This window comes from Tupaia chinensis, unplaced genomic scaffold, assembly GCF_000334495.1.
Source record: "Tupaia chinensis unplaced genomic scaffold, TupChi_1.0 Scaffold000322_1, whole genome shotgun sequence".
Taxonomy (NCBI): domain Eukaryota; kingdom Metazoa; phylum Chordata; class Mammalia; order Scandentia; family Tupaiidae; genus Tupaia; species Tupaia belangeri.
The window spans coordinates 3,970,489-3,984,522 of NW_006159816.1; the positions used below are offsets into that span (position 1 = coordinate 3,970,489).

The 14,034-nt window shown below is 35.0% G+C and overlaps 1 protein-coding gene across 1 annotated transcript in view; it reads left to right on the plus strand.

Moving 5' to 3' along the window:
• The window catches only part of SESTD1 (SEC14 and spectrin domain containing 1), a gene marked incomplete in the record, with an annotated part of 145,410 nt that overhangs the window by 92,124 nt on the left and 39,252 nt on the right, over window positions 1–14,034 (plus strand). The window contains 3 exon segments of the mRNA XM_027773110.1: window positions 4,679–4,792; window positions 8,644–8,741; window positions 11,472–11,527. Of these exon segments, the coding sequence (XP_027628911.1) occupies window positions 4,679–4,792; window positions 8,644–8,741; window positions 11,472–11,527 (268 nt within the window).

A 14,034-nucleotide genomic window follows, 5' to 3' on the forward strand; every position in this document is an offset into this window, starting at 1 on the left:
CTTCTGAGCGGGGGGGGGGGTCTGTGATTTCTTGCTTTGTGTCTCTCATTCTCTCTGTCCAGTGAGTGCATGTGCCCTATAGTAAAAATGTCTCTAAAAAAAGTTTGTCATAGTCTTCATGTGTCAGGGAAGGCTGCTGTGGTGTAGTTTAACATGCTCTTCTGCCTTCTCGAACCTCTCTATTTCCATAAGTTAATAGTGGGATTTAGATGATGATTAGATACTGATTTGATTTGATACATTCAACCATAGCAATCATTGACTATCTTCTTTTTTTAAATACTTTTTTCTAATTTAACTTAATTTATTTCAATTTGAGCAGAGAGGGACAGAGAGAGAGAGAGAAAGAGAGTGAGGGAAAGTGAGAAGGCAAGTCACCAGGTCAGAACTCGAACCACAGTTGGCCATGTGGGAGTCCAGTGCCCTTAACTACCATGCCACCTGCCGGCCCCAATTACCTTTTTAAATGTGGTGTTAGCAGCTGTTGATGGTCAGTGCCTATGCTCCTTAGTTAATTAAAGAATTATAAAATGAAGTGAGGTGGTGGCATAGTGGTAGCACAATTAGGCCCATTAGGACGGTTCTGGGTTCACATCCTGTGACTCCTGAATATCCTCAGCATGCACATGCATATTGCTAAGACTGGGTGTGGGGACTCAGGGATGTTTGTCACTCTGTCTCTCTCTTTTCTTATTTTGTTTTGTTTATTCAAGTGTTTGCCATAGTGCACATGTGCTCCCCAGAGAGAGACAAAGAGAGACAGTGAGAGGAAATGAGAGATGGGCACATTGCAGTTTCTTCTCTGTCATTCTCCTCCTAGGACTTTGGGCACATGTGTTCAGCATCATTTTCAAGCTGCTAGGTCTGGGACTCAAAACGTTTTCAGCTATGTGGGACTCCAACACCTTGACCACCATGCCACCTGCTGGCCCCTGTCTCTTTTTATCATATGGAAAATAATATGAATTGCTTTAAAAAATTATGAGGTGGTGATCTAGTTCTATTTTTTCCTTTTTCATTTACTAGGCAGAATACTTTGATAATGAGGAACTTAGCCTCCTTTATTAGTCATCCAGTGATGCAGTTTGTATATGAAACATGAGATGAATACTTGATGATTGCTACTTATTTGCTGGTTTTCAGTCTGCTAAGTGTGTTCCTTAGCTTAGTCTAATGATGGTCTTTGTGTGTATTAGTATGAACACATTGATTTAGACATATTTACCATTTGTTATTCTTATTGATAGGGAAATTGTCGCTTTTGTTCAGTGGAAGACTTTCCAGGTCCTTTTGGTAACCATAGAAGTCTTCGATACCTTTTTTGATATTTGGATGAGTAGAAGTTCCAAGTTCACCAGTGTATATCTATACATTTTCAAGAGGCCCTGATTTCTTTTAATGAGAAATGGTTTTTAGAGATCAAATCTGGATGCTCGGGGTGTACAGTTCTACCGGACTGTCATTATTCCTAAACCTTCCATTGAACAGAACTAGAGAATATACATACTTGTGAGAGTGTGTGTTCTTATTTAAGACAAAATATATCATGAAGTTTAAATTGATACTTCCACTTCAAGTCAGTGCCAAAATGGTAACTATTTTCTGCTCATATTTTATTTTCTCCCTTGTCAAAAATCCCATTTCCTTCAGTGTTTTTGGTAGCAGAATTAGAATATCCCATATATCACTTATTTGCTTTGTTGCTCATCAGGTAATCTCAGAATAGTAGTACTAAAACTATCACTGGCAGATTACTGAAAACAGAAAGAATCTAGTGCTTCATTTCACTTCATTTGCTATAGACATTCATTTTTTTTCTTATGTCATTTTTGGTAATTTACACATTTTTATAGGAATATATTTATTTTTCTAAATTTATATAATTATTGACAAAAATTTAAAAAAATTGCCTTATGTCCTTATTATCTTTTAAACCTCTGCTGTCAAAATAATTGCATTCTTTTCATTCTTTTTGTTTGTGCCTTTTTTTTTTTCCCTTCTTGTTTTATCTTGTCAGAAGTTGGTTTTGTGAGTCTTTTCAAAGAATGACTTTTGAGGGTGGGCAGCAGATGGTGTAACGGTTATATTGCTGGACTCCCACATAACTGACTGCAGTTTCAGTCCTGGACCTGGTGGCTTGAAAATCATGCTGAGCATGTGTGCATGCATGCCCAAAATCCTGGGAGGAGAATGGAGGAAAAGGGATTATAGCATGGCCATCCTCCCTGTGGGGTGATTTCTCACTTTCCCTTTCACTGTCTGTCTCTCTCTCTCTAGTGAGCACATGCACCCTAAGGCAGAAACCTCTTTAAAAAAGATTTTAGGTTTTTTGAACCTGTGTAAATTTTTATATTCTTTTAATTTCTTATTTCTCACCTCCTTCCTTCTGTTCTTTTGGTTTTATTTTGTCTTTTTCTCACCCCGAAGTTCCTAAGTAGGTGCTTAGTTCATTATTTATTAACCATCATGTTCTTAATATAAATATTTAAGGCTATTAATTTTCACTTCATGTTTTAGTATCAATAGCAATTCATTGTAATCTCTAAATTGATAGAGTCCATTTTCTCTGTTAGTGTTAAGAATTTTTGTGAGAATGGTTTTGGGATTTCCCTGAGAAATTATTTTTCTCCCCTTTTAGCAAATAGTCTTGATATTGCCCCCCATTTATTCTTTGCACTGTAACTTCATGTATAATATGGATATTCTTAGTTTTGCTGAGTAGGTTCCCTCTATCCACCGACCTACCTACCTACCTTGCTTGCTTGCTTGCTTTCTCTATCTATAATCTATCATATTTTTTCTATAGGGCACATGCGTGTGCTGGAGAGAGATAAAGTGAGAAATCACCCGTGGGCAGGCTGGTCATGCTGCAATCCCTTCTCCAGTCTCCTCCTGAGATTTTGGGCATGCACTGTGGGATGCATGATTTTTCAAACCACAGTCAGCCTTATAGACTAGTGCCTTTACTACTAAACCACCTGCTGGCCCCAAGCCCCCACATTTTTTTTTTTCCTGGTAGTTCTTCTACAAGTTCTCTAAGTTTTTTTTTTTCCCTCATTTTTAAAAGTCAGTTTTTTTTAGATAAATTCTACATAAAATAAAACTCACATTAGCATACAGTTTTATGAGATTTGACAAACATACATATTCATGTAACCTTCGCTATAGTCAAGATATAGAAACATCCAATCATCCCACAAAATGTGCTCACGTGTATTCTAGTCTCTCCTTCCATCATTCTTTCTGCAGTGCCTGCCTCCTACCCCAACTAGTTGGTTTCCCTGTGACCTTACTCTCTGAGAAGGGCCAAAAAAGTTACAGTTTGTTGATTATCTTGCCTTTGTTCCCATTAAGGATATGATACTGTTTCCAGTAAGATACATTTTTTTCCTATCCATTTTCAGTACGTTGAAGTTTTTGCATATTTTTTTCATTGCCAGAGGGTATGTGCTTGCCAGAGAGAGAAAGAGGGAGGAAGAGGGAGAAAACATCCTCCAGTGGGTGTGGTCACACTGCAATCCCTTCTTCTTCATTTTTCCATCTTATTAGGGTTTGGGGCATGCATGCACACACTTTTAGTGCATTTTTAAAGCCACCAGGGCTGGGATTCAAACTGTGATCAGCCATGTGGGATCTTGCTCTCTCAGCCACCAGGTCGTGAATTGCCCCTCACCAGTTTTTCTCGAAAGCTATTATTTGAATATCTTTCTTCCACAGATTTTTTTCTTTTTCTTTTTAAAATTTTGCTATATAGTGTGTGTGTGCTCATGTTGAGAAGGACGCAGAGAGAGAGAGGGAGAGAGAAAGTGAGAAATAACTCCTCAGGGGTAATGACCCACTGCAATCTCTTCTCCATTTTCCCCTCAAGATTTTGAGCATACATGCACACACGCCTGGTGTGATTTTCATGCCACTGAGTCTGACTCTATGCAGTTGGCCATGTGGGATCTAGCAGCCTTAAACTCCACACCACTTGCTGGCCCAGATATATATACATTTTTAATATCGTGTGCATTTTCATTGAAATTTTCCCTTTTTAAATAGTGATCTCTTAGATACTTAAATATTTTGGATTTCAAATCTCTTAAATTTGAGTTAAAAATTGATCACTTTAATATCTATGTTTGAAGTTTATGAATTTTCAGACTTTTTTCCTAATTTTTAGTTCTGATTTCCAAATTAAATATTGGCAGATGTTCTCCTAGACATATTTTATTCTATTACTAGAGGACTTATTTTGTTCCCATATGTATAATTAAAGAAACATTGGATAAATTTAAGTGTTTTGATACCAGATTTATTATTCATTTGTGCTTATCATTTTAATGTGCCTTGATCATTTTAAGCTGCTATAAAAAAAATGATTACATCATGGTATTAAAGAATTGATTCTTATATCTAAGAAATTGCTTATATTGATAAAATATTTCTTGAAAATATTTTAACTAAGCTGCTAATTTCAAAATGTGATATTATAATTTTTTTTTTATTTTTTGGGGGCAGATATCCACAATTTATTGATTTGAATTCAGTTGAATTGCTGGTTCATTAACTAAATAAATGATAATATGTTATCCTGTTAAAAATAATATTGCACATCTTAACTTAATCTTACCTCCTCAGTACTTTCATGGACTTTTAACAATTTACTAAATGTTTCTTTTCTTTTTTCCTATAGGTTATTTTAGTGTCTGCCAATAAATTGACTCGTTACATAGAACCATGTCAATTAACAGAAGATTTTGGTGGAAGTCTTACTTATGATCACATGGACTGGTTAAATAAGAGGCTGGTTGGTATATTACAATGAAATAAATGTTATTGCATATAAATACAACATATTTTGAAAATTTTATCATTTTAATGAACTAAAAATGGTAGATTATTTTCCCTTTTACAAAAATGGACAAATAGAGTACCTACCACAAATTGTAGCATAATGTTTGAGAAATTTCTAGAGTCAAATTCATTTGATTAGAGAGTCCCGATGCCAGTTGCTGGATAAATGATCTTCAGCAGTGTAATATTTAAATCTCTCTGTGCATCAGTTTCCACAACTCTAATATGTTAATAATAATATTGGATTATGGGTAAGATTACATGAATATTCTTATAAGACACTTGGAATAGCACCTGACATAAGGTAATAGCACTCTGTAAGGGTTAGCTCTTAATGTTGTCTTTGGTAATCTTAGTAAAAAATTTCTCTCATTTAAGTAGAATAACAGAGTAGCATAATTTCTTGAGAGGTAATCTAGTTGATATACCATTTTTGGAGGACATTTAAGCATCAATTTGAGTCATCAAACTGAAAAGCAGTTTGACAAATTAAGCTTTTCATTTCTGAAGATGTTTCTTTGTCATTCCAGCTCTCTGAAATCTGCTGTACTGCATACTACTACATTGTAATTTTTTAAGAGATATTTTTGCTATAGGGTACATGTGTTTGCAGGAGAGACAGAGAGAAAGAAAGAGAGAAATCACTCCTCAGGGGTGATGGCCTTACCAAAATCCCTTGTCCTCTATTCTCCTTTGGGAATTTTGGGCATGCATGCACACACACCTGACATGAGTTTCAAGCTTCCAGGTCTGGGACTTGAACCACGTCAACGATGTGGGAGTCCAGCAGTATAACCATCTGCTGGCCCCTACATTGTATTTTTTTTTTTTTGAGAAGTTTTTGCTATAGGGTGTGTGCACTTGCCAGAAAGACAGAGAGAGACAGAGAGACAGAAAGCAAGAAATCACCCCCTGGGGGGATGGCCACACCACAATCCCTTCTCCTCCATTCTCCTCTCACGATCCTGGGCATACACACACACACACACACACACACACCTGGCATGAGTTTAAGCCACCGGGTCCAGGACTCGAACCGCGGTTGACTACATAGGAGTCCAGCGACATAGCCATAACGCTAACTGCTGGTCTCCCTCCATTGTGTTTTGAACTGCTGAAAGAACAAACCTCAAATTAATTAAGCTAGAGTTTAGGTTAATTTTGTTGTAGAATAATATACCCTCAGAATGGATATCCATTTCTATTTCCACCATGTCTGAACAATAATATCAGACACATTAATTTATACTTTATTACATATGTTCAAACAGAGTCACCCAAATCTCTTTTAGGAAATATTCGAATAAATCATGTTATTGGGCCAACTGGTGGTGTAGTGATTAAGGCAGCTGAATCACACATGGCTGACTGTGGGGTTTGATCTGCAGACCTAGAGATTTGAAAAACACTCCAGGCACATATGTGTGCCTGCTCAAAATCCTCAAAGAAGGACAAAATGGAGAAGGGATTGCCATGTGACCATGCCTCAGAGTGGGTGCTTTCTCACTTTATTTCTCTCTCTCTTTCTCTTCTCCTACCCCAGAAAGTACAAACACCCTCTAGTAGATTAAAATAATATATTACTGGGAACCAGCAGTTAGCGTAATGGCTATGTCGTTGAACTCCCACATAGTCAACCGTAGTTCGTGTCCCAGACCAGGTGGCTTAAAACTCACGCCGGGCGTGTGTGCGTGCGTGCCCAAGATCCCAAGAGGAGAATGGAGGAGAAGGGATTGCGGCGTGACCATCCCCCATGGGGGGTGATTTCTCGCTTTCTGTCTCTATGTCTCTCTCTGTCTGTCTGGCGAGCGCACATGCCCTATAGTGAAAAATCTCCCCCCAAAAATATATATTACTAATTTATTTTTATGCTACGTTTGTTGTATCTAAGATTCTTAACTATTATGTGTAACAGATATGGGTTGATGATAGAATAGTAAAGTTTTCTATAACTAGAATTAGAGACTTAGAACTGGTCTAAATAATATTCATATAATTACAGCTGTTTCAGAAACAGGAATAAAAATAAACTTATCTGAACTGAGAATAAGAATTGTGTCTTAGGCCCAGCTACGGTGTAGGGCACCACTGCATGAGGTGGGGCCTGTACCAAAGCTTGGATTTGTTTCCTGGACCAACCTAAACAGGCGAGCATGCCAATAATCAGAGCTAAAGCCAGGATGGAGGGCAAGAGAATTTCACTGTGGTGAGATCCCATCAAAAATCTTTCCCTCAAACAAAAACAATAATAGTAATAATAATGATTTCCTTCTTTCCCCCTATACTTTTAGGCAAAGTATTCTTTTGATGACAGATAAATTAACAAACACACACTATTGTGAACTATGTCAGACAGTACAAAAAAAGGTTTTGACTTGTTTTTCTCTTATAAACAAAAGCTTATCTTTTATATATTTTTTCACTTTTTTTGTCTCACACCCACTATTCACCACCTACTCTCTACCAATGACTTCCCTCCCTATTGTCGCGAGCATCTACGCTGATCCTCTTCACCATCACATCTTCAGATCTCTCAATCTCTGTCATAAATTGCAGACACTCAGTACAAACTGAATGGGAATATACAGTGTATATCTTTTAAATTTTGGCTTACTTGCTCAACCTTAAATCTACTATATTCGTCCATTCTGAGTCAAATGATAGGATCTAATTGTTTATTATACCTGTGTAGTAGTCTGCAGTGTGTGTGTGTGTGTGTGTGTGTGTGTGTGTATAGTCACAATTTTTCAACCCAGTCATCAGTTTTTATTCACTTAGGCTGATTCCATGTTTTAACAATTATAAGTAATGCTGCAATAAACATGGATGTGCAGATATGTTTCTGAGTGTTTTCTTATCCTTTTGGGTAGATACTAAGAAGTGGAACTGCTGGGTAATATGGAAGTTTTATTTGTAGGTTTTTGAAATCTCCATCTTGTTTTCCAGAGAGATTGGACTAATTTACATTCCATCAACAATTTAAGAGTTCCCTTTACACCATAGCCTCACCAACACTTACCCTTTAATTTTTTTAACCTAGCCATTCTAACTGGGGTTAAATGATATGTCATTGTAGTTTAATTTGCATTTCCCTTCTAAAGAGTGACTTTGAACATTATTTTCTTATGACTCTTGCCATTCATAAATCTTCCTTGGAGAACTGTCTGTTCAATTAATTTGCCCATCTTTAATTGGATTATATCTTTTTTTTATGAGTGAGCTGCTTCCATTACCCACATATTCTAGGTATCAATCCTTTCTCTGAAGGATAATTTGCAATTATTTTCTCTCATTGCAAGGGTTGTCTTTTCACTTTAATTATTGTTTCTTTTGCTGTGAGAAAACTGTTTACCTTGATGTAATCCCACTTGTTATTTTAGGAACTATTGCCTGTGCTTTAGGTGTCTTATTTAAGAAATATTTACTTACTCAATGTCTTCAAAAGTTTCCCATATGTCTTCTACTAGTAGTTTTGTGGTTAGAGGCTTCATATTTATATTTAATTTTTAATTTAAATCCATTTTGAGTTCATTTAAGTTAACGATGAGAGAATATTAATAATTCCTTAATATATTTAAATTTTAAAAATTCATCATCCATTGAAATTATTCAATGTTCTATACAATGGTTTTGTCTTTTCTTGTGTAAACTGTTTTGTACACCTGTAGATGAATTGTGAAATGACTTCCTGGGGGGAGGGAAAAAGTTCTTGGCCAACTCATTCTGTTCTTTTTAATTGAAAACCCTACTTATACATTAACTTTTAGGATTATTCTTAGTGTACTCATAAAATCTCACTTGCAGGTTTTTGAGAAGTTTACAAAGGAATCAACTTCATTATTAGATGAACTTGCTTTAATTAACAATGGAAGTGACAAAGGAAATCAGCAAGAAAAAGAAAGGTAGGTGGCTAGTAGCAAGCAATTAAATCTTTGCAAGGCTCTGACTAATCTGATAAAAGATTCCTGTATTGTTAATGCAACCCAAAAGAACAAAGGTAAACAAGACTCCATTCAATCAAAATGATATGCAATATTCATGATAATTTGCTTTACATGTTCAACATATTGATTTAAATGAAATTTTCTTTATAAAAGCCATTTTAAATCAATATACTGTATTTATCTTTCTCTGACACTGTGTAAAATGTTCTGTTCAAGAAATGTTTTAAAATGAAAGAATTTTCTGCATTTTTAGAGTTCTACTCCTTGCCAGTAGGAATGTTAAAAAGGTTGTCACTTAAAATAAAATTATTATAACCTTATTTAAATACATTTGCAATTAAATATCTAGCTTGTAAAACTTCCCCTGGGCTTGTACTATATGTGATATTCATGAGTCCAACGTGGAGAATTAGGTATTTATGACACCAGATGAAGTAGTAGTTCTATTAGCTAACTGTACTACCTAGATTTATCATTTTAAAAGATTTTCATTGAATTTTTTAACCTTGTCAGTTTTCATTTGTTTGTTGTTTATGCCATATCTCTGTCTTCAGATACAAAGCACTTTCAAAAGCAAATTAATTCTTTCTGGTTTCTTTATTACTGGTTACTAGAACAGTAATTTTTCATTAGTAAATTTGAAAGAGTAAGTAGTCTTCTTGTCTGTTCCTTTGAATCTGACCTTGAAAATACAGTGAAACTTTGATAAAATACATCTCGTTATTCTGTGAATCCAGATGTAGTCACATACCAATTAATTGAAATAACAAGTTAAAAGAATGTTAGAAGGTCATAGTTTTAACACCATATCTAATTAGAATAAAGTAAAAAAAATGTAAAAATTAGTGATTCGAATGTAAATCTAATTATTGGGTTGTTGGAAAAGTCATGATGCATTTTTGCATAGAAAAACGTAGAAAAAATACTTCATGACTTTTCTGACAGGACAGTAAAAATTACCATAAGCAGTTAGAAGCACTTCTGTCCTAAGGATACCATATAAAAATGTAAAATTTTAAAATTTGGCATGTATTTTTAGAAATATATGATTTTATGTATATAGCTATAACACACACATACATGCTACAGTCTAGAAATGGAAAATGTTGGGCCAGCATATGGTATGTTGACTCTGCATTCCCGTATGGTCAACCACAGTTTTAGCCCTGGACCTGGTGGCTTGCTTTTTCACTGTCTCTCTCTCTGTCTGTCTTTGCTGAGCTCATGTGCTTGTAGCAAATTTTTCAAAATAATATAATGATAAATAAAATAAAATAAAAAATTCACTTATAAAAAGAAATTGATAGTGTCACATCAGTTACTCGATAAAAATTAGCGAAACTTTTTTTTTTTTTTTCTCTTTTCTGTTTTGCTATAGGGCATGTGTACTCTCCAGGAAACAGAGAAAAAAAGTGAGAAGTCATTCCCCAGGGGAAATGACCATGCTACAGTCCCTTCTCTTCCAGTCTCCTCTTGCGATTTTGGGCATGCACATATATGTGCCAGCATGTTTATCAAGCCCTGGAGTCTGGGACTTGAACCACAGTAAGCCATGTAGGATCAAGCATCTTAACCACCACGCTATACCTACTGGCCCAAACCTCTTTGTTGGTTAGTACATCAGAGTATTGGATGTTTCTTATTTATATTCCATGGGAAAAACATTCTAAGAGGCTGCCTTTAGAAGATAAGTCCATATTCAAAGAGTTTAATGCTTTTAACTTTGTTTGAACCCAGAGAGTAACGGTGAACATTAAAAATAGGTCCTGAGGAAGCAGGGCCCCTTTTCCTTCACCGAATATTATCTTGTTCATTATTATGATGAAACTTTGGGAAATGCTGGTGTTTGCATGACTACATGAAATAGCAAACTCTTGTATGTGCCAATCCTTCCTCAAGGAACTCGTGTCACTGCTTAGTTGGTTTTAAAGTTCAAATAATAAAGTCTCTGCTTTGGAAAAATGTTTTATCAACCTTCATGTGTCAGTCTTCAGGAAGCACTGAGAGTACACAAGCAATCGAGGCCTGTATCATTTAACAGAAGTGAGAGATTCAGAATGCGACTGGTCAGTTACAGCACCTCGGTCATTAACTTTAATGTGCTGTGTCCCTTACCTTTCTTTCATCTTCTCTTTCCCATTTGTTTAAGAAAATAAAGACTAAAACCCAACTGCACAAGAAACATAATTAGAATAGAGGAGAGAGTACAACTGCCAGGACACACAAACCAGCCTAGAATAGCAAACAGAATATTTGCAGCTATCAAAGGTTGCTGTAGATAAGTAAGCTTCGGACTGGAGGATGGTTCCATGCATTTTTAATGTTACATTGCCTGGTTATTATATGGTTAAAAATTTCATTTTGAAACAAATATTTAGTGGGCAAATACTAAAATGGTTTCCTTTAATATATTTAAAAGAATACTGTAATTAATAACAAACTATACAATTTTATTATTGTAAATAATAAATTAAAACTACTATGTGACTTAGCACATTGGTATTTCTCTGGTTCCCTGAATTTCATTCTCTAATGGGCCTCCTTATGTGTAAGATAACTTAGCATGGTAGAACAGAATGCTTTAAATCATACTTGTGTGCTCCTGTTCTGATATGTATGTATTTAGGAATTTTAAGTTATATGGAGAGACATACAGCTTTTGCAAATTATTCTTTTGGTGCTTGGCAGGTCTGTGGATTTAAATTTTCTTCCATCAGTTGATCCTGAAACAGTTCTTCAGACAGGTAAGAGGAAAAAAACATATTTATTAGTGATAATAATAATCAAATAATCATATTGGATTGATTGATGAATTACATATAAACGTTTATTCAGCATGTATGCCATACATATAGTAACAGCTTGAGGGAAAATTTTTCAAACTGCTTTTCGTTTAACCTAACAGCATGTTCACATACCTTTTTCTAAATGAGAACTAATTCTTTGAAATACTCAGATTTATTTCCTTATCTGTAAAGTGGAGATAAACATTTTCCTTTCATCGGGTTGCTATTAAACAGTTACTATGTGCCAAGCATTGTATTTTTCAGTATTTTCATATTTCATTCTTCTAATAACCTTCAAGACAATTAATATTATTTTCTCTATTCCGTACTTGAGGAAGCCAAGGCTTAGAGAGGTAAAATGACTTGCTCAGGAACAACTCACTATTGAACTCTTATCGCCATAACTCAAGATACGTCAGCATCCAAAGCCACTAGCTATATTGCCTTACAATCACCTGTGTGAAAGCATTTATTTAGCACCTTGCAATGACCTTGCATGTAGTGAGTGCTCAGTGCTGTGTATGTATATTCCAGTCCAAATATCTTTTTTTTTAAATATGCCACCTTTTGACCCCTAATAGGTCATAATCCTAGTAAGGACTTACATATGTTAAGTCATTTGTTCTTTACCACAAATCTGTGAAGTAGGTACAATTACAATTACATTTTTTTTCTTATTGACATGTGTTCACTAGGAAGGGACAGAGACCAAGAAAGCAATCTTCCCCTACTGGGACATGGTCATAATGCTCCCTCCACCATGCTCTTCTCCATCCTGTCAGGATTTAGGGCATGCAAGCACACATGCCCAGTGAATTTTTCAGTCTGGGACCTGGGTTGTGGTTGGCCACGTGGGATCCATCTCTGCAAGGTTCAACTGCTTTACTGTAGGTCCGGTTCCATCATCCCAATGTTAAGATAGAAAACTGAATCAGGTAAAGTTTAAGTAACTTGTACAGATTATTCAGCCAGTAAATACGAGAGTTGGATTTGCTCCTAGGCAGTTTATTATCAAAGTTGGTCTTTGAAATCATAATATTATGCTGCTTCTCTGAAGAAACAGTATCCCTGTTAAAAATAACAACTGTCAAAGTAGGAAAAAATATATTTTTTGATATTAACAGTTTTTATGAATATATTACAAAACATTTATGAATGTATTAAAAGACTTTGAACAAATCTTTAGAATAGTCATTCTTCCAAGTATTACATGTAATGAAGAGTAAAGAAATAAATTCTGAATATTTTTGTTGTAATGATTTGGCTGCCCTAAATTTTTCTCCTGTGATACAGATTTTATTACTTTAAAGAACAGAGAAACATTTGTAATCTCTGAATTATAATATATTTAGAAAGCACGGTAGACTATCAGTAAAAATACTGCTCTAGACTTAAAATGTAATTCCATGTATATATTTTACATTTTGAAAGCTTCTTATTTTTAAGCCATTGAATTAAGCAGCTTTTAAAATTTGTATTTTAAAATTAACTTTATCTGCCACTAAGTCCTATTTTTTTATGGTATTAACTTTTAGAGTAGGGATTCAAAGAGAGTATAAAATGGAGACATTGCAAACAATTATGTATATGTTTTAGACACTGGAAATATCCAAGCTCTTATAAAAGTTCTGTTCCTGTATAACCTCATTTCCTCTGTGAGAGAGAGAACCTGAGATAAGACCTCTAACAGGATCCTAATGCCACAGTCCACCCCTAGCTTTAGCTAGCCCCAGATCACAGGCACGCACATGCCTAGCCTACTCCGGGAGCTTTCTGGACACTAAACCACAGCTTTCCCATGTGAATGACCCTTGCAATGTCACGTTTTACTGTTGTGCCACCATCTAACCCCTGTATCTGTATAATGAAAGCCATGTAAATTTTGGGTATTTCCCTGAATATAGATGAAAGGAATTTAAATAGCTGTATATTATTTTGGCACTTAAGTGATAATCAGAATAGTTTTATCCAGGGAAAATGATTTTTTAGTTTCTTTACTTTTAAAAGTGTCCATATTCCTATAGCTTTAGATCTTGCACATTTACAATTTTAATTTCTCATGTATGAGATTTTCTATGTGCATTTGCTGTCATTATATTACATTCAGTGTAGTTCTTACACTAGTATGACTCTTTATAACTCACAATTTATATGTTGTAGAGTTCTATGAATAGATATTATTTAAATATTATTCTGTACCAGTAATAAAATCTTTGTCCCTTTGTGTACATTTGTTACACTATCAATTTTTTTTAAGTGCTAAAATTAAACAAATGTTTAGGTAAATATAAAATTCTAGAGAATATTGTTTGCATTAGTAACATCAAACAGAAATCCCAGAATATAATTTGTTTTAAGGAGAAAGGATTAGTTGGCATAGAAGAGTCCTTAGTAATGAATCCACCAGTAATAATGTGATAAATAGATAGAAAATGTGTTCGTATATGTGTATGTATATATATATA